The sequence below is a fragment of the Apodemus sylvaticus genome, chromosome 5, assembly GCF_947179515.1.
Source record: "Apodemus sylvaticus chromosome 5, mApoSyl1.1, whole genome shotgun sequence".
Taxonomy (NCBI): domain Eukaryota; kingdom Metazoa; phylum Chordata; class Mammalia; order Rodentia; family Muridae; genus Apodemus; species Apodemus sylvaticus.
In genome coordinates this window covers 159390072-159406949 of record NC_067476.1, presented here as the reverse complement: position 1 = coordinate 159406949, position 16878 = coordinate 159390072, and the positions used below count along the sequence as shown (strand labels likewise).

The 16878-nt window shown below is 51.4% G+C and overlaps 1 protein-coding gene across 1 annotated transcript; it reads left to right on the top strand.

Moving 5' to 3' along the window:
• Window positions 1-409: 409 nt before the first annotated feature.
• On the top strand, window positions 410-9773 carry Ankrd60 (ankyrin repeat domain 60). Its single transcript, XM_052181738.1, has 4 exons — window positions 410-555; window positions 5881-6011; window positions 7362-7527; window positions 9466-9773. The coding sequence occupies exons 1-4, from the start codon at window positions 471-473 to the stop codon at window positions 9771-9773; spliced, it is 690 nt and encodes a 229-aa protein (XP_052037698.1). The 5' UTR covers window positions 410-470.
• The last annotated feature ends 7105 nt before the right edge of the window (window positions 9774-16878 follow it).

Genomic DNA, 16878 nt, shown 5'->3' with positions numbered 1-16878 from the left:
AAGAGCATATGGCGCAGACAGTCTACCACCTTACAAACTGTGGGCCCAGCGTTTCTCCTTAGTCACGCAGACTGCCAGGAACAGACAGGTTCCCCACAGGGCTGGGAGGCTGGCGTGGGCAGCGGAGGAGGGTGGGAGGGAGCAGTCTCCGGAAGCGCGGGCGCCCCTCTTCTGTCCCGGGGGCCCCATGCGGGGGCGGCGATGACGCGCGGGATGACGCGCGGGCCATGCGGAGGGCGGCAGACTTGGCGGGGGCGGGCGCGCGTCCGCCGAAGCGGCAGGGGGGCGACCCCAAGGCGGGCGCGCGCCCCGCTCAACCCTCCAGCCGGGCCCGCGCACGGGTTAGGGGGCACACAGGGGACCCCCTCGCCTCCACCGCGTCTCCAGACTTGGCCCCTGACGTCTATGTCCTGCGGGTGAGGCTGGAGGAGACTGGGGAGCTGTTCCGCGTGGCCAACTGCCGCAACGACATGACAGTGCGGGAGCTCAAAGAAGAGCTGGACCTGATGGTTGGCATCCCCTTCAACCTGCAGCGGCTGCATTTCCTGGACCAAGGTGGCCCTTGCCCGACCCCTTCCCGCACCCCCCCCCCCCGTGAGCTCCTCCTACGCAAAGGCCCCCAGCCCACACCTGCCCTGGGTCCCCAAGACACTCATAACTACCAGAGAATCCAAGGTGACCAAGTCAACCCCAACCACCTCAGGCCCCATCTAGAAAGGCCCCTTGAAGCACTGGCCACTCAAGGGCTCCGAACTCCAAACACATGGGTGGGTGTCTTATTAACCCCAAATATAAAGGTGAACCTGGTTCACAAGCATCGTGTCTGTCTCAGGCTGTGGTCTGCCAACCTTGAGCAAGTCCAGGCTACTCAGAACCTCAAATCTCAAAACCACAAGACCTTCTGGGCAGCCTTTTGTCTTCATTAGAGAACCCCAAGCCCTCTAGACAACCATGTCTACCTAAGATGACACAATTAAAACAAAACTAGGCCTCAGTAGACCCCACCACCTGCACCAAATCAAGGACAGGCCTTTCCCCCATGAGAACCAAAACAAACCCTATGTGGTGAACACCAAGTTCTCTAGCCAGCCTGTCATGCAAGCATTTCAGAAGCTGGGACAAACCTTGCTGGCCTCAGGTCCCCAAAGGTAGAGGACATCTACCTAAGATTGAACCCCAAATCCCCAAGCTGAAAAACTAGCTCAGAAACCTAACCCTAAAACTCAATCAACTGTGTCCATACACGACTGCACAAACACAGAAGCCATCTAGACCTGGGACCCTCAAGACCCAGGACAAAGTTGGCCAAGACTGAACTCAGTCTCTAGGCTAATTACCACTGCCTCAGGAGCCCACGTCCTCTGTCCTCACTGGCCACTAAGAGCCCTACCCACCTTAGGAAACCCCAAATCCAGACCAAGCCCATATCTTCAGGAAACCATGACCATTTTAGGTGACCCGAAGCTGCCATCAACTGTGTCTACACAGTGATGCTAAAACACAGATCAAACCTTCCCCTTCTGGAACGCCAAAACCCAGAACAGAGCTGAATCCCCCCACACTAACCACTACCACAGACTGCCCCCCCCCAACTCATACCAACTATATATTCTTTCAAGGGTGTTAAAATTCAAAATAAAACCTGCCAGTCCTACAACCCCAAGCCCTGTCCCAAATCTCTCAGGCTAACCACTACTGCAGCTCCCCAAACGCTCACTAACTATGCATTCAGAGATACTAAAATTCAAAGTAAACCTTGCTTATCTTGGAACCCCGAGCCCAGAACAAACCTGAACCCAGGTTTGAACCTCAAGTATCTAGGCTAGCCAGCCATCGCTCTCTGAGGACTCCAAGGACTCCACCAACTTACTCATAAGGATATCAAAAGTAAAACAAATACTTCCCAATTTGGTACCCCTAAATCTAGAATATACCTACCCAAGACTGAACCCCCAAATCTCCAGACTAGCTATCACTGCTTCAGAATTCCAAATTCTACAGCAGCTGCATTTACATGAGGACACTAAAAACTCCAACCCTTACCCACCTTAGGACCCCAAATAAAAACAAACCGGACAAAATCTGAGCCCCAAGGTCCCCCAGACTAACCATATGGCCATCAGGACTGGCCATCCTCCACAGCTGTTCCCACACAAGGACACGGAAGCTAAGACAAACCCTGCCCACCTCAGGGTCCCACGGTCTGTCCACATAATGCTGTTTGACCCTCACATCCTCTAGCTGCCCCTGGCCATAACAGCACCCTAAATCCCAGAGCAGACTCCACCCACATCACAAGCATCAACACAGAGCCTATGTACCCAACTCTGAGACACCCCTCCCCTCAGCTATCACCACTCATCCATCCGAACAGCCAAACCCCAGTCCACATAAGGATGCTAGATCCTCAAATAGACCTCGCCCACAGCTGGACCCCCACATCCAAACCCAACTCTGTCGACCTCTGGAAATCAGCCCTCAAGTTCCCCATGAGCACAGCAAGATCCTAGACCTAGCCGAGTATCCTTATAATGGTTCCAAATGAGTCAAGACCACAGGAAGACCCCCAAAAAGTGGAGTCAAGCTTGCCTCTCTTTGAATTCCCACCCTCAAGAAAACCATGTGTTCATGAGTACCTCAAAGCTGATGCCAGCTGTGTCCCTGTGAGGAAATGAAGGATCAAGCCAACACTGACTCATGAGGACCCCCAAACTCAGTACAGATCAATTAGCCAAACCTATCATATCAGAACCCCAAATTTAGAGCAGACTCCATCACTAGCAAGATCCTAAATCTCAAAGGAGAGCTGTCCGATTCCTCCCAGTTGCTTACCAGCTAGAGCTGCCTAAACAAGTCCATCCAACGACCCCCAAATCCTGCTATAGATTCCTCCAAAGCCAGAACGCCCCCCAGCCAGATAGCAATACTTGCCCCCATGGGAAACCCAAATACAGAGTAAGTCCTGCTGTCATCAGGACCCCGGAACTCAAAGCAAACCTTACCCATGATTATTAGCCCTCCCCAATCTTGGCACTAAACTAGTCTGTCTCTGAACCCCAAGTTGTAAGCTGTGTCCTTCCCCCACACTGTGGGGGGCTCCTAGGGAGCCCTGCAGGATTAGAGCTGGTCCTTTCAGTTCTCTTGAATCTGGACCCCCATGAATCCCATATCTAGACAAATTCCATGGGGAGACACCCAGTGGAAGCCAGAAGCTCTTCAGCCTGTCTACCCTTCCCTCAACCTGAAGACACAGCTGCCCCCTGTCCCCATGCCCTACAATGTTTAGGATATGAGAACAGGATCAAAGCCCCTTGGGCTCCATCATCTCCCTACCCGATGGAAATCAACACAAAACACTTCAAGAAAATGAAGATTGAAAAAAAAAAACACAATAAAAACAATAAAACAAAACCCCTCTCTGGGCTGCCGGGGAATGTATGCAGCCGGTCTCCCGGAGACACTGCAGAGTACTGCAGGGCCCGGGAGCAGTGGAGACAGCTCTCACAGCAGCCTGTCCCACGCTCAGCTTTCTCAGGCACTGGCTGTCCTGGGCTCAGTCTCCTAATCCGGAGAGCAGAGCCCCATTAGCTCTAGAATTCTCTGTGCTGTTCCCCAGTGGACAGGAATGACTCTGCAAACTGTGCAGGCAAGGCCAAAACACTCTTCCTCAGGACTTTTAAAAATAGGTTAAATGTTTTCCACAGCATGTGTATTTTCTCACAGATGTTCAAAGATGCATATCTATATCTATATCTATATATCTATATCTATATGAATATAAGACATATATATGTATATGTATTTCCTTTAAGGCTTATATCTAGCAAACAGCTGTATTTGAGCCTGTCTATAGCTAGCAAGATAGGAAGGTCATGAGGCATAACGGGACTGTGCAGTTGTTCCCCAGCAAGGAATTGGAAAATTATGTGTCTCCCTAACTCCGGACCCCCCTTTGTTCTTTTTATTCTCACCAGTAAGCAATAAATTCAAGCAAGACAGAGAGAGAATAAGAGGTGGATGACTTCACAGTGATGTCACAGTGCTAAGACTCAACAGTCACTTAGCAACGGCTGGAGGCCTGACCCCTGAGCCGCCGCGCCGCACTGACTGTGGCTGGTACATCTGCCCACCTCCAAGGTTGCAGAGGGAAGGGCGAGTGAGCTCATGGCGGCCCTGTCTAAATTCGCCAAGCAAATTCATGAGCGAGAACTGGCCCCGGTGATCATATATCTGTGGATAATTAGTAGCATTTGTCTGAGCCCAAGGTAGCGGCCGCCCATCCGCTAAAGGGAATGTGCCAGGGTTTGCACGGAAACTGTGAGGCAAGACACACTCTCCTAGGTGTTTACCAAATGGTCAGAGAATCAAGTTGTCTCAGAGCCGTGACAGACCGGCTCCCACAGCCAAGCCACAAACACAACCTTAATTAACGGATCCACTGACCAGCATTCTATCCACATCCTCCCGACAGAGTGACCATCAGCGGTGCCCACAAGTCTGGCAGGAGCCAGACCTTGTCACATCCTAGCCAGGCCTAGCCTCTGTTTGCTCCCAGTTGGAGGAAGAGCCACATAGGCTAGAGAGGGCAGGCACGAAGGTTCAAGAATGTACCGCTCTGTTCAGGCATAGAGACCCCAAATAATTATCAAGAACCCAGAAGGCGTGTGGATTCTGATCACCCGGAAAGGGTACTAGGGCAGCCTGGGCAGATGGATGGATATTGCTTATAAGCAATCCAAGCCGTCCGTGGTTCCTGAGATAGTAGGTGGTGAAGACAGGTGTGTTTTGAGAAACTAGATAGTGCTACCTTTTTAAAAATCCTCCCTGCATAGTTCTCCTTAAACTGTCTTTCCCAGGGTGTGGGTTTTGTTGTTGTTGTAATGGGATCTCATGTATCCTGAGACTAGTTCTGAACTCATGACGTTCCTGTCTCCAGCTCCCAAATTCTGGGGTGACAGCTGTGTGCCACCAAGCCTTGCTGAGCCTTGGTTTCTGTATGTGGGTCTAGGTCCACTGTTGTCCCCAAGAATAAGACACCATGCTGGGTCTGGCAAGAGCTCTGACACTCCAGTCCAAATACATGGAGTGTTGATATTTGCCTCTGAGGTTACCACAGGCTCATAGGGGGACAGTCTTGTCCCCACTAGGGACAATATCTGGGGGAATCCTTGACTGCAGGAGCCAGCTATAGGTGCATCTGATGTGTTGTGGGCACAGGCCGCAGAAACTGCAGTGCGTGGGATAGAGAAGGGGACCTGGTTGAAAATGTCAGTTAAGCACCTACATGGGAAAGCCTTGACGTGGGCTGTCTGTCACTTACTGCATCCTTCAGTCACTGTCATCTCTTTAGCCAGCTAATGGCTACATTCCCCGGAGTCGGTGTTCAGTTGAAGGTATATAACTTGCTAAGTACACTGTCGGGCCTGTGATGTATAGCTCAAATTTAAGTAGTTCTATTTGTAGAGTTTGCCTCATAAAACGATTTCACTGACTCATGGATTTTTTTCCCCAACAGGACAAGCTGTAATTACAAAATTTTATAAATCATCGCCATTGTGTGTGTGTGTAGGTTTTTTCTCTCCTTTTTTTCCTTTTTCCTCTTTTTTTCTTTTTGGGCTCAGCTTCCATCTAGGCTGAGCCAAATTAATTTTCTAAAAAGCCTTAGTGGCACTGAACAGACTCCTGTGCGACCATCAAGAGAGAGAGAGAGAGAGAGAGAGAGAGAGAGAGAGAGACTCCCCCCTCCACCCCTGCTTCGTCCCTTTTGCTCAAGATTTTAAAAGTATCTTTGCGTGATTCAGGGCCAGACAAGGTCTAAACTGATGCAGTGATTTCTCTAAGTCCTAATTTCATTAAAAGGAAAAAAATTGTTTCCCATAGGAACTTTGATGGATGACGCCACGCTGAAGTTCTACGACGTCATCCCCGGAGCAGTTATCTCCTTGTGTATCTGGCATTACGATGGTTGGACGGAACTGGTTTTGGCCGCAGTGGAAGGGGACCCCAGTAAGGTGGTTTCGTGCTTTTTTTTCAGTATTAGGGGGCGAGGGGCCCCAGTCTTTAGCATGAGAATTTGAATAAAGGCTTGAGAGTAGGGAAGAAAGATGAGCTCTCTGCATGGAGTGCGTGCAGACAGCCTGGGCTTGCGAGTCCCCTGGGCTCGCTTATTAACAGTTCCTAAACCCACTTAGTCCACCCGCAGCAGTGCCCAGGTGGTACACTTTCTATCCATGCGTTGGCCAAGTCAAAAATCGGATTTAGTCCCTAGTGGAGAACACAGGGCGCTAGCCCAGTGCTCAGAGGATTGCCTGCCACGTGCAAGGAGCCAAAATACCCAGAAGGTTCTGCCTATCTTGGGAGTGGGGGTAGAGGTCTGGCACCGTCGGACAGCACCCTTCACCTGCTGTTTGTCAGGCCTCCCACAGGGCTATCCATTGGTCCTGGGGGAGAATGAGGAGGAGCGAGAGGACAGGGGTGTTTGCCCACCTGCGAGGGCGAGTGGTCGCACCAGGGCAAGCCTGTGTTCCTCCTTTGGTAGACGTTGAGGGTAGAGCTCTGAGATTCCCCAGGGGGAGGAGGCAGTTTTTCCGGTAGGACAGGGTTCAAGGGAAGGTTGGGGTACAGGGAGACAGGGAGAGGTGATGGGATGCACCCAGGGAAGGGTGGGTGACCTCTATATCCCAGACACCAGGCCTGAAGAACGAGAGCAAAGTCTCTCCCGCCCCGAGCTGGAGCTGTAGCACATCTGCTACCTCTCTGCGTCCCCGGTGTCCCTTCTCCCTCCTGGAAGTTTAGTCAGTGCTCTGAGATGACCACAACCCTCCACTCCATGGTCAGTTGGCCCCACTGCCCCCTCCCCACTGACTGGGACATCCGGAGCACAGAGTCCTCTCTGTGGTACCCATGGCCCCCCACCATCTCGGAAGGCTTGTGTCTCCGCAAGGTGGTTCTGTGATGGGCATCTCTCTGCCAAGAGACTTCAGAAAGTTCCAGAAGGCAACAGAGGCAACTGACACAAAAATGGACCAGAAAGATGACTCCACCACTCCCCCATTTCCTCCTAGGGGGCCATATTGTGTTAGCATGCAGTTTTTTACCCAAGGGCCACAAACATCTTCCTCTGGACACATTGGCAGTGTTATTTTCTCCTTCACAACATTGACAGAAAGGCCTTCCTGTGTCCCCTGCCTGACCGGAGTTGGGGTGCAGGGTAGCTGCTCTTCCTGGGGGTGTGCATTATCACCCCAGCACCCCTACACTACCAGTGTGCACCTCATTTAGGATTAAGTCAACCTCCACCCATGGGTGGCGGGGTGCAGGTCATGTTCTAGAGACAACCTTGATCTATTCCTTTTACCTAGATGTCATGTCTTGGCATCAGCGAGGATAGCTTCTACCGAACAGCCAACTCCCAGCATTTTAAGGGGGAACAGTGGAGACAGTGGACGGCCCAAAGGGCGTTTGTGGCCTTGTACATCTCTGCCCACAGAGGCCACGTGGATGCTGTGCAGTATCTTCTAGAACTCGGTAATTCTGCAGAAAGCCTGACCTGGTCTGGTTGGGAGGACAGAATGACTGTCTTACTTGTTACTGCAGCAATGGCTGGCTCCCCTGATTCCCGTCTGCTCACCCACCAAACGTGTCTCCGGCTGGGCTCCTGGGTCCTAAGCACCGTGTGGCACGCCCAGCAGGGACTTGTACTTCTCTAGGCCAGGTCTGTAGAGCATTCTGTTGTGGTGGAACCAAAATTGTAGGACAGTGAGTCATGGGGGCTTGGGGGCCAGTGGGGTCGGAGTGTCCTGGGGACCTCCTAGCCTGGCCTTGCCAAGCAGCTCAGAGTCTGACTGAAGTAGATTCTGCAGTGGTCCAACACGACCTCACCCTGGCTATCCCACGGAATGGTCAGCAGGCTGACTGGAGGTCCTTTTAAACAGATGCTCACCCGCAGTCTCTCTCTCTCCATCATGTCTCCACTTAAGGGTGACCATCCATCTGTCTGTCTCTCTGTCCAAAGCCTTGGTCAGCACCGTGTCTGGGCAGATGTCTAGAAGGAATCTTTTGTCCTCCCAGGTTGGGGAAACAACTCCCCCTGACTGAGCCTAGCTTCGGAGAGCCCACCCCACGGCTTTCTTGGGAAAAGGGGGAGGGCCTAGCAAGTGTCTTCGGCTTTCCAAGCCGCCACCCCCATGCAAGGCCTCTCTTCATCTGCTGTCTTGCTCAGCCCCAGTGATTGCCCCGCTTCTACCAGACATGGTGGGAGACAACTCAACTGTCCCCGGTAGGGTACTGGCATGTCATATCTCTGCTGCGGAGCTCAAGATGGCTGGGTGACAGCACCGTGTTTCCTGCCATCCCACACTGCCTTTCTGTGCTTCTCTTATGCAGTGAAAGATGGGCTTTCACAGCCCAGCAACCCTATAAGCTCATAAAACGTCATCTCCGCTCTGATGGAACCCTGATGTATTTGAAGGCACTCGTTAAAAAATGACGGCGGCTTTGCAAAGTCTTCCGTCCTCTGCAGCCATTGTTGGGGGGGTTGGCGGGGGAGGCACAGGGTCATGCCTGAGTTCTGGAAGCCTACTTAAGCTCTGCCTCACTGACCAGCCATAGTTCAGATGGACTCTGCGGCGGCCGCCGCCATGCCAGAAGAATTGAATCGAATAGCCTTGGATTGTGTGTGTGTGTGTGTGTGTGTGTGTGTGTGTGGTGATTTTGTTACACAGAATTCGATTCAGTTCCACGAGTCCATGCTGGACCCCTGTCAGGCTGTCATTTCCTGCCACCTCCCCAGCACCTGGAGTTCCGTTCCAAGGATAAATGCAGCAGTGCCCAGACCTGAGTGCTTCCATCTTCATGGACCGTAGGAGGGAAAGTCAGCCAATGATTACGAACGATTAATCCCATAGCCTGTCACATACGGGGTGCATTCAACGCGGTGCCTACTGAGCTTGCATGGGGAGAGGTAGGGGCTGTAGGAAGAATGAAGTTACTGAAATTCTAAAAGGGGAGAAATGCAAAAGCATGGTGTATGACAGGAAGAGCATGTGCAAAGGGCCTGGGGCACGCGGTGTAGAATGATGTAAGGTCAGGAGATACTTGGAGCTGGTGCTTTGGAAGCAAAGGTTAGTAGAAAGCTCAGGGGAGGGATGGAAGGAGTATTGCAATGATCAGACCTGGTGAGGTGGGCAGACAAATCCATCAAAGAGTGCTCCGCAGGCAGCAAGATGCAGGGATATGCTTGGAACAGGAGACTGGAGTGAGCTTTCTACTGGGTGCCCCCTGGGACCAGGCTAGGTGGGAGGGGTGATGAGCTAAGGGAGGCCATCTTGTCACTGGGAGCAGCATCAACCCTCCGTTGTATTCCTGCCATAGCCCTGGTCCCTTTCTTATTATACCTTAGTGTCACACGGTGGGACTCCTGGCTAGGAGAACAGACCACTCCAGCCGGTCTTTTTAACCTCACAGGAGCAAACTGCCTGGCCAAATCACCCCTGGGCAGGACGCCCCTGCACGTGGTCGCAGCCATGGGCAGGACAGACTGCATCCAGCCCTTACTGGAACGTGGTGCCTCCATCCACGACAGAGACTTGAAGAGCGATACACCCGTCACCATCGCGCGGCGCCTGAAGCGAGGAAGCTTTGAGCGCAAGATGTTCCTTCTCTACTGGATGATCAAGTCTGGGACCAGGGACCCTGACTTGGTAGGGAGGAATGCTTCAGAGAAATCCAGCCCCGGGGTCGCGACACAGAAGAGCTCAAAACTGATCTTCTAAATACATTTGCCCGTCACGCAACTCTGGAGTGACCTTACAGCCCCCACTGTGGCCCCCACGGCACTCATTAGGGAACAAAATAAGGGACCGATCTAAATCAGACACCAAATTGGTTGTCCTCTTAGTAGTGTCTCCGGGAGGGTGTAATGGAGCTGGTGAGCTGTCTCTTTTGTGATCCATTCTGTCCCCCACCGTGCAGACAATGCCAGCCTTTAATTTTAAGCTCTTTGTACATTGGTGCCCAACCACACCAGTTGGGGTGATCGTAGCCAATTATCCCTCCCTTCTGAGGCCCTCTAATGCACCAGCATAATGGGAGTAATAACAGGAACCATAATAGCGCTCCTGTTACCTCGCAGAGCAAGCACGGCCTACGTCAGGAGGTCATGAGCAGCGTAGGTTGTGGATTTGTTTATCAAACCCATACAGCTAACCATTTCCGTGGCCAGGGATGGGACCCCCTGTGTAGGCCGAGCTAGCTCTTAGGGGTCTGCCGCTTGAGTATGGGGGAGAGAGAGAAGCCAGGAGGGGGGTCTTGTGGGCCTCCAAACATAGTCTCTCAAGGGGTTAATTTCTAATCCTGTGGGAAGGAGGCATGTGGCCTTCAGTGGGAAGAAACAGCACAGGGGACAGACAGAGAGGCTGGCAACATCTTCCTAAGGTCCCAACCCAGTGTCTCCACAGCCTTCATGTTCCCTTCTCACTGTCCCCAGACTTCTCTGCCTGGGAGTCAGTCATTGGCCCCAAGCACTATGCCTGGCAGGAGGACCCATACATTCGGGGACAAGCCCTCCATTTCTCCCAATTCAATTAGACACTTGGCTAGACATCCAGTATCATCAAGCCTTCTGTGGCGACATTTTCTTCAGTCTGGAGCAAGATCACTTGGACACACTCCTGGGCTTTGGGCTCTGAGCACACTTCACTAGAGACAAGCTCAATACCTTGTGTTGGGCCTTAGTCTACACTGGTAGACCCTGTCATGGGGGTCGGTGAACCAAGATCAGGTAGCAAGCAGGGAAACGGAGGTTAAGGCCCAATGCCTGGAAAAGAGCACAGGGACCCAGCACCAACATAAAGGCAGGCCGGAGCTTTCTAGATTGTTCTAGAGTGTTACAGAGCAGAAACCCGTCTTTCACGATAGTTTCACTCTTGGTTTTCAAAGATTGCCTTGAAATTCTGATGAAGTAGGAAGGTATGCAGGCACACCTGGGGGTTGGAGGGCAGCGTGGGATGGGGGTGGAGGTGGGGAAAACAACCGCTCGACTGCTTGTTTGACTGGGAAAGTGCCCGAAGGAACCTGAGTCCCATTAGGATGACTCCTAGTTCTAGGACTGCGGTGCAGGGATGGCCACAGGCCTTGTGGTGGTACAACATCTGCCTTGTCACTCCTGTTGAGCCATGTGCCTCCCTGAATCCCTGAACCTGACACAAGTCCTGGAACCCATGTACGTGTCAAAGGTCTCCTGGCCGTTTGTCACGTTGCCTAGGGTGGGGCCGGGTGAGCGGCACTGCACCCTGGCTGCCCTTCCTTCCAATTTCCCAACAACAAGACCTTGCTTTAAAATTAATGGCCTGCGTTTCCTGGTGTCATAGCAAGTAAGACCTTTGTTGACAATGGTCTTACAGCAGCCTACGTGGCTGTGCCCAGGCTCAGCTTCTGTTTGACAAATAAGAGTCAGGAAAGCACAGCTCAGCCCCCGGGGATGTCAAACTGAGATCTTATTTTTTTGGCAGGCATGCTCCAAAGTCAATACGCAGATATTACAACAACCCCAATCCATTGGGCCGGGTCACTTAGCTAATGAGGTGTGTGGAGGTGGGGTGACTTACGGGTACCCTTTTAGCTTAACAAGTGGAGTCCCTCCAAGTCCTATGTTTGCCAGGAGCTAGCTAAGCAGTCTTTGTTATTGGAAGGGCCAACGGCCTGGCATGAGGACCAACACATTTAGGGACAAGCACTCCATTTCCCCCAATTCAATTAGACACTTGGCTAGATATCTAGCAGCGTCAAGCCTTCCGTGGTGACATTTTCTCCAGGCCAGGACAGGATCACTTGGACACGCTCCTGGGCTCTGAGGATACTCCATTAGAGGCAAGCTTAATTCCTTTCGTTGGGCCTCAGGGTACAGCGTGGGAGCAGAGGGCTTTTCTAGGATGAAGAAGGCCCTGGATCCAGTTCCCAGCACTGTGAGCATACAGTGTGCACCCCCTCCTGCAACGCGCACCACACTGCCGCTGGCCTCTGTGTCGGGAGCCAGTGCAGGGGAGAATTTAAGACAGGCAACACCCAAGCTGTAGGTTAGAGATCTCAGCCTGTGCAGCTCACTTAGGACTGAGATGGTGGGGGCCACGCTCCTGGCTCTTCAGCCTCTGGTGCGCACCCCTCCTCCCCCCCGCCCCCCCCCACGCGCCCTGTCTCTCGTGTCCCCAGCATCAAGTAGGGCTGTCCCCGCCCTCCTGAGTCTTTTACTCACCCTGTATCACACGCTTGGCTGTCCCCCCTCTATGGCTGTTCTCAACCAAGTGAGCAGGTTGCTACCGTGCAGCCTCTTGGAATCCTGCAGTGTAGACCCAGAGAGCCTTGCCCTGGAAGCCCTCGAAGCCTGGCCAACCTCCACTTGAGACCCAAGCAGAGCCAACAACCATGTTCTGATAACATTGCCTTCCCTTCTGCATGCCACGCGCTAGAATTGTGTCCCCTCCTCTCTCTCTCTCTCTCTCTCTCTCTCTCTCTCTGTGTGTGTGTGTGTGTGTGTGTACAGGTCTTTTGGGCCCTACACCTGTAGGTATGGAGAAATACAGCATTTCTCCATACAGCTCCATACACAGAGCTCACGCCCTATATGTGTTCCTTACATACCATCCACCATTTGCTTTTTGAGGTAAAGTCTCTAACTGACCTGGAACTCACCAAGTAGGGCCAGGCCCCCCAGCAAGCCCCAGCAAGCCCCTTGACTCTACCTCCTTAGCAATGCGATTGCAAGTGCTTTGTCTACCACCACGATGGATTTTTTTAAAATCTATATGGGTGTTTTGCCTTCACTTATGTCTGTGCGGCACTCATGTGTCTGATGCCTACAGAGGGGAGACAAGTGTGCTGGATCCCCTGGAACTGGTGTTACAGATGGTTGTGAGCCACCTTACGGATGCCGGGAACTGAACTTGGGTCCTCTGCAAAAGCAACCAGTGCTCTTAGCCGCTGAGCGGTGTCTCCAGGCGCCATGCTGGATCTCTCCATGTGGGTTCTAGGGCTCAGACTCAGATCCCCAGGCTCGCACAGCGTGCGTTACGGATGGAGCCATCTCCCCGACCCTCCTCCCCACCAGCTGTGCAACCTCAGGACCAATGGCCATCTTCTAAGACCCTCGGCTTCTCCTACCCACCTCATCCGCAGGTTTTGTCCTTCTGCACAACCAATCCTGCTGGCAGAAGGAACGGTCTGTGGGAATTGCCTGCCACATGGATCCCTTGGTGAGCAGGAGGGCTGTTCTGTGGTCTGCTACAGATAGATGCTTTAGAGACTTCCTCTGCCCCTAGATGTGTGGCATTAGACCAACCAGGGGCTGCTCTTGGGGTCTCAGTTGCCTCCCATAGTGTGTTTGGGGCTGATAAAACCTGCCCCTGTTGCCACCAGAGAGACGAAATGCCTGGCACGAAGCAGACACTTGAGAAATGGCCGGCATTATTCGTATTATTATACCACCAACACTTAATTTACTTAAAATGTTTACTCTCTGAGAATCGATCCCCTCCCGGATTCCAGAGAGGCTCATAAATTTTCAGCAAACCTTATACAATAAGAGTCTCCATCCAGAACTAATAATTCCCAAAGTGGGAGATTAATAATTTCCCATAAACTTGCTGGCCTGGACATTAAGTGGTGCAAGGCTTTCTCAGCAACTCGTAGAGCGCCCCCAGGCCAGAGCCACTGCAGAGGAACAGCAGGCTCTAGGCAGAGGAAAATTCCAGTCTCCCTGCCTCTGCACTGCGCATTGAATACAGAGGCAGCCAGCAGAGGGCACAGAAATCCATTACCATTTAGCAAAACACTGGGGTTTGTGTTCTGCAGAAATGCCAGGAAGCTGCTGTCTGCGTTTCTCGACAATTCGAGAGTGGGGCTCACTTTGGGGGGCTCAAGGGTGGCGTTTCTGCCTGAACCCTGGAAGTGTCTGCAGAGTGGACATGGGGGTATGTGCATTGGCCAGGGGGACACGTGTATAGCCCCCATGACATCTAGAAAGGGGTCTGTCCTCCATCTCTCTAGGAGTACAGATCTGGCCACAGAACAAGAAGGCCCAGTGTCCCCTCTGCCCCAGGAAAGTATGCCCTGTATTCCCACAGTATCATCCTTGACTTGTTTGGTTGCTATACATTCTAAATTTAAAACAGAAAAAAATTAAAAATTCCAGTAACATCTGGGGCTTCAGTGTGTGTGTGCAAAATATCACAGGAATGTTTAGAGAATTCCATATCCTTGCAAGGTTATAATTCACCATTTCCTGTCAAGACACTCAAATTAGATCCAGCCCCATAGATTATTAGTGTTCTCAGGGTATAAGACATGCGTATATATGTTGAAACCACTGGCCAGGATGGCAAGGCCTTGGAAGGATCCCCAGTGCCCAGCAGGGGGGATGTTGGGGGCACATTTTGCAGCTGTTGAAAAAGAGCCGGGCGATAGTGGCACACGCCTTTAACCCCAGCACTGGGGAGGCAGAGGCAGGTGGATTTCTGAGTTTGAGGCCAGGCTGGTCTACAGAGTGAGTTCCAGGACAGCCAGGGCTACACAGAGAAACCTTGTCTCAAAAAAAGAAGAAAGAAAGAAAGAAAGAAAGAGAAAGAAAGAAAGAAATAAAGAAAGAAAGAAAGAAAGAAAGAAAGAAAGAAAGAAAGAAAGAAAGAAAGAAAGAAAGAAAGAAAGAAAGAAAAAAAAAAAAAGAAAAAGCTCATACAGGGTTGGAAGGAAGAGATAAAGGGAGTTTGCAGCCAGAATTCATTTTCCAGCTCAAACCACCTGTAACTTCAGTTCCAGATGCCCTCTGCTGGACACTGTGGTCACTGCATGCATATTCCATGGGCTTACATAAGCAGTACATCAACACCCACACACACCCACCCACCCACCCACACACACACACACACACACACACACCAAAACAAAAAAACCGCAGGCATCCATGCATGTACGCACGCACACATTCAGGGACACACACACTCGCACTTGATTTTATTAAAAAATCATTAGCAGGGCTTGGGATGTAGCTTAGCTGATTGCGTAGCACATGTGAAGCCCTAGGTTCAATCCCCAGCCTTCTAAAAACTGCGTGTGCATGTCAGTTGGGATTTGAAGCTCAAGGACATCTTAGCTACATGGTGAGCTCTAGGCCATCTTAGGCTTGATGAGACCCTGGTGGGGTTTTTTTGTTGTTGTTGTTTTCTTGTTTGTTTGTTTGTTTGTTTGTTTTAAAGACTCGATCTTATCTTGTATACTGTAAGTACAGACCAAGGGATTGCCCAGGACGTGGCCCTAAGCGTTGGAAATACGTATTTGATACCCAAGTCACAACTGTCGAAAGATACCCAGTGTATGTCTGTACATGTTGATTTAGGCATAAAGCATGATGCTAAGGAGGCTGAGGGCTGAGGACCTGGGTCCATCCATATTGCATTGGGGATAAAATTTGATTCCCAGAAACCAAGTAAGAAGCCAGATTGGTGGAGACTGGATCCCTCAGGGTCTGTCGGCCAGCCATTCCAGACTACTTGAGAGTCCCAGTCCAGTGAGCACTCCTTCTTCAAATAGCAAGAAGGATTCAGCCTGAGGAGAAGCCCTGCTGTGGACATGCACCCTCCACAGATGTACACGTGTGCACACAGAAGCACACATATGCACACACACATACACGTGCATGTGTACAAACATGAGCACACACTTACACATGCACACTTCTACTTGCACACACATGCATATATACTTACACGTGCACACACATGCATATACACTTACACATGCACAGGAACGCACACAAGCACAAATGCATACACACAATCCATATGGACACATACCCGGACGCACACATGCACACGCACATGAGCACACACAAACTCCTATGTACATATACACATGAAACAGTCACACCACACAATACACTCACACAATGCATGTACACACACACACATGCTTGCACACATATGTACCACACACACACACAAAGAGGAAGAAAGGAAAAAGACCCCTCCCACCATAGCCCTTCAAAGCTGGGGAATTTTGACAATGAGCCCTTCCAAGGCATTTTGGACGCCACGTCCTGTGAATGCGCTCAAAGCATTGAGTTAGGGGGCATAGGCCACGTAAGCATTAATGCTCTGCAGGTCAGTCAGGTTACCCTGGGCATGCCTGTGGGGCTGAGCGCCATTATACAGTGTGGACTGAAGGATGAACAAACACGCGCTCAGACTCCCCAGACTTCTCCCCTCAGATGCTTAAGACAGGTGCAGTGAAGGGGACCAGCCCCCAAGCTAAAGCCCCATTGATTCCCGGATTCTGAAAGGAGCCTCTCCCAGACCTAGCTCAGAGCTAGCTTCTGCTAGGTGGTGCTATTGAGTCCTGCGACTGCAGGCTGCAGATGGACCTACCACCAGGTGTCGCCTGGAGACCACAAATGGATTCCCAGGCAGCCAAAACCCCCTTCCTCCCTGCATTAGACCCTCGTGCCTCGGGTTTTCCTGGCCCCATTCTTACCTACTGTTTTCATCTCTGCGTAGCTGAAAAATAGTTCTTAAAATGTGTAATTTGTACTTTTCTAAGATAGTGTTTCATGTAGCCCAGGCTACTTGACTCTTTCTGGACTGGGGTCTTCCAATTTAATGGCCTTGCAGGGGCTTAGGAATCATGGTTTCGGGGTTAAGGGTCAGAGATAGCTAGCTTTAAAAGAAAAAAAATTAAAGGGTCTCATTACTATGTTGCTCTGGCTGCCCCGGAATTCAATATGTAGCCAAGACTGACTTCAAACTCACAGAGCTACACCTGCTTCTTCCTCCTGAGTGCTGGGATCAAAAGTGTTGCACGGCCATGCGTGGCTTGCAAATCCACATTTTGACC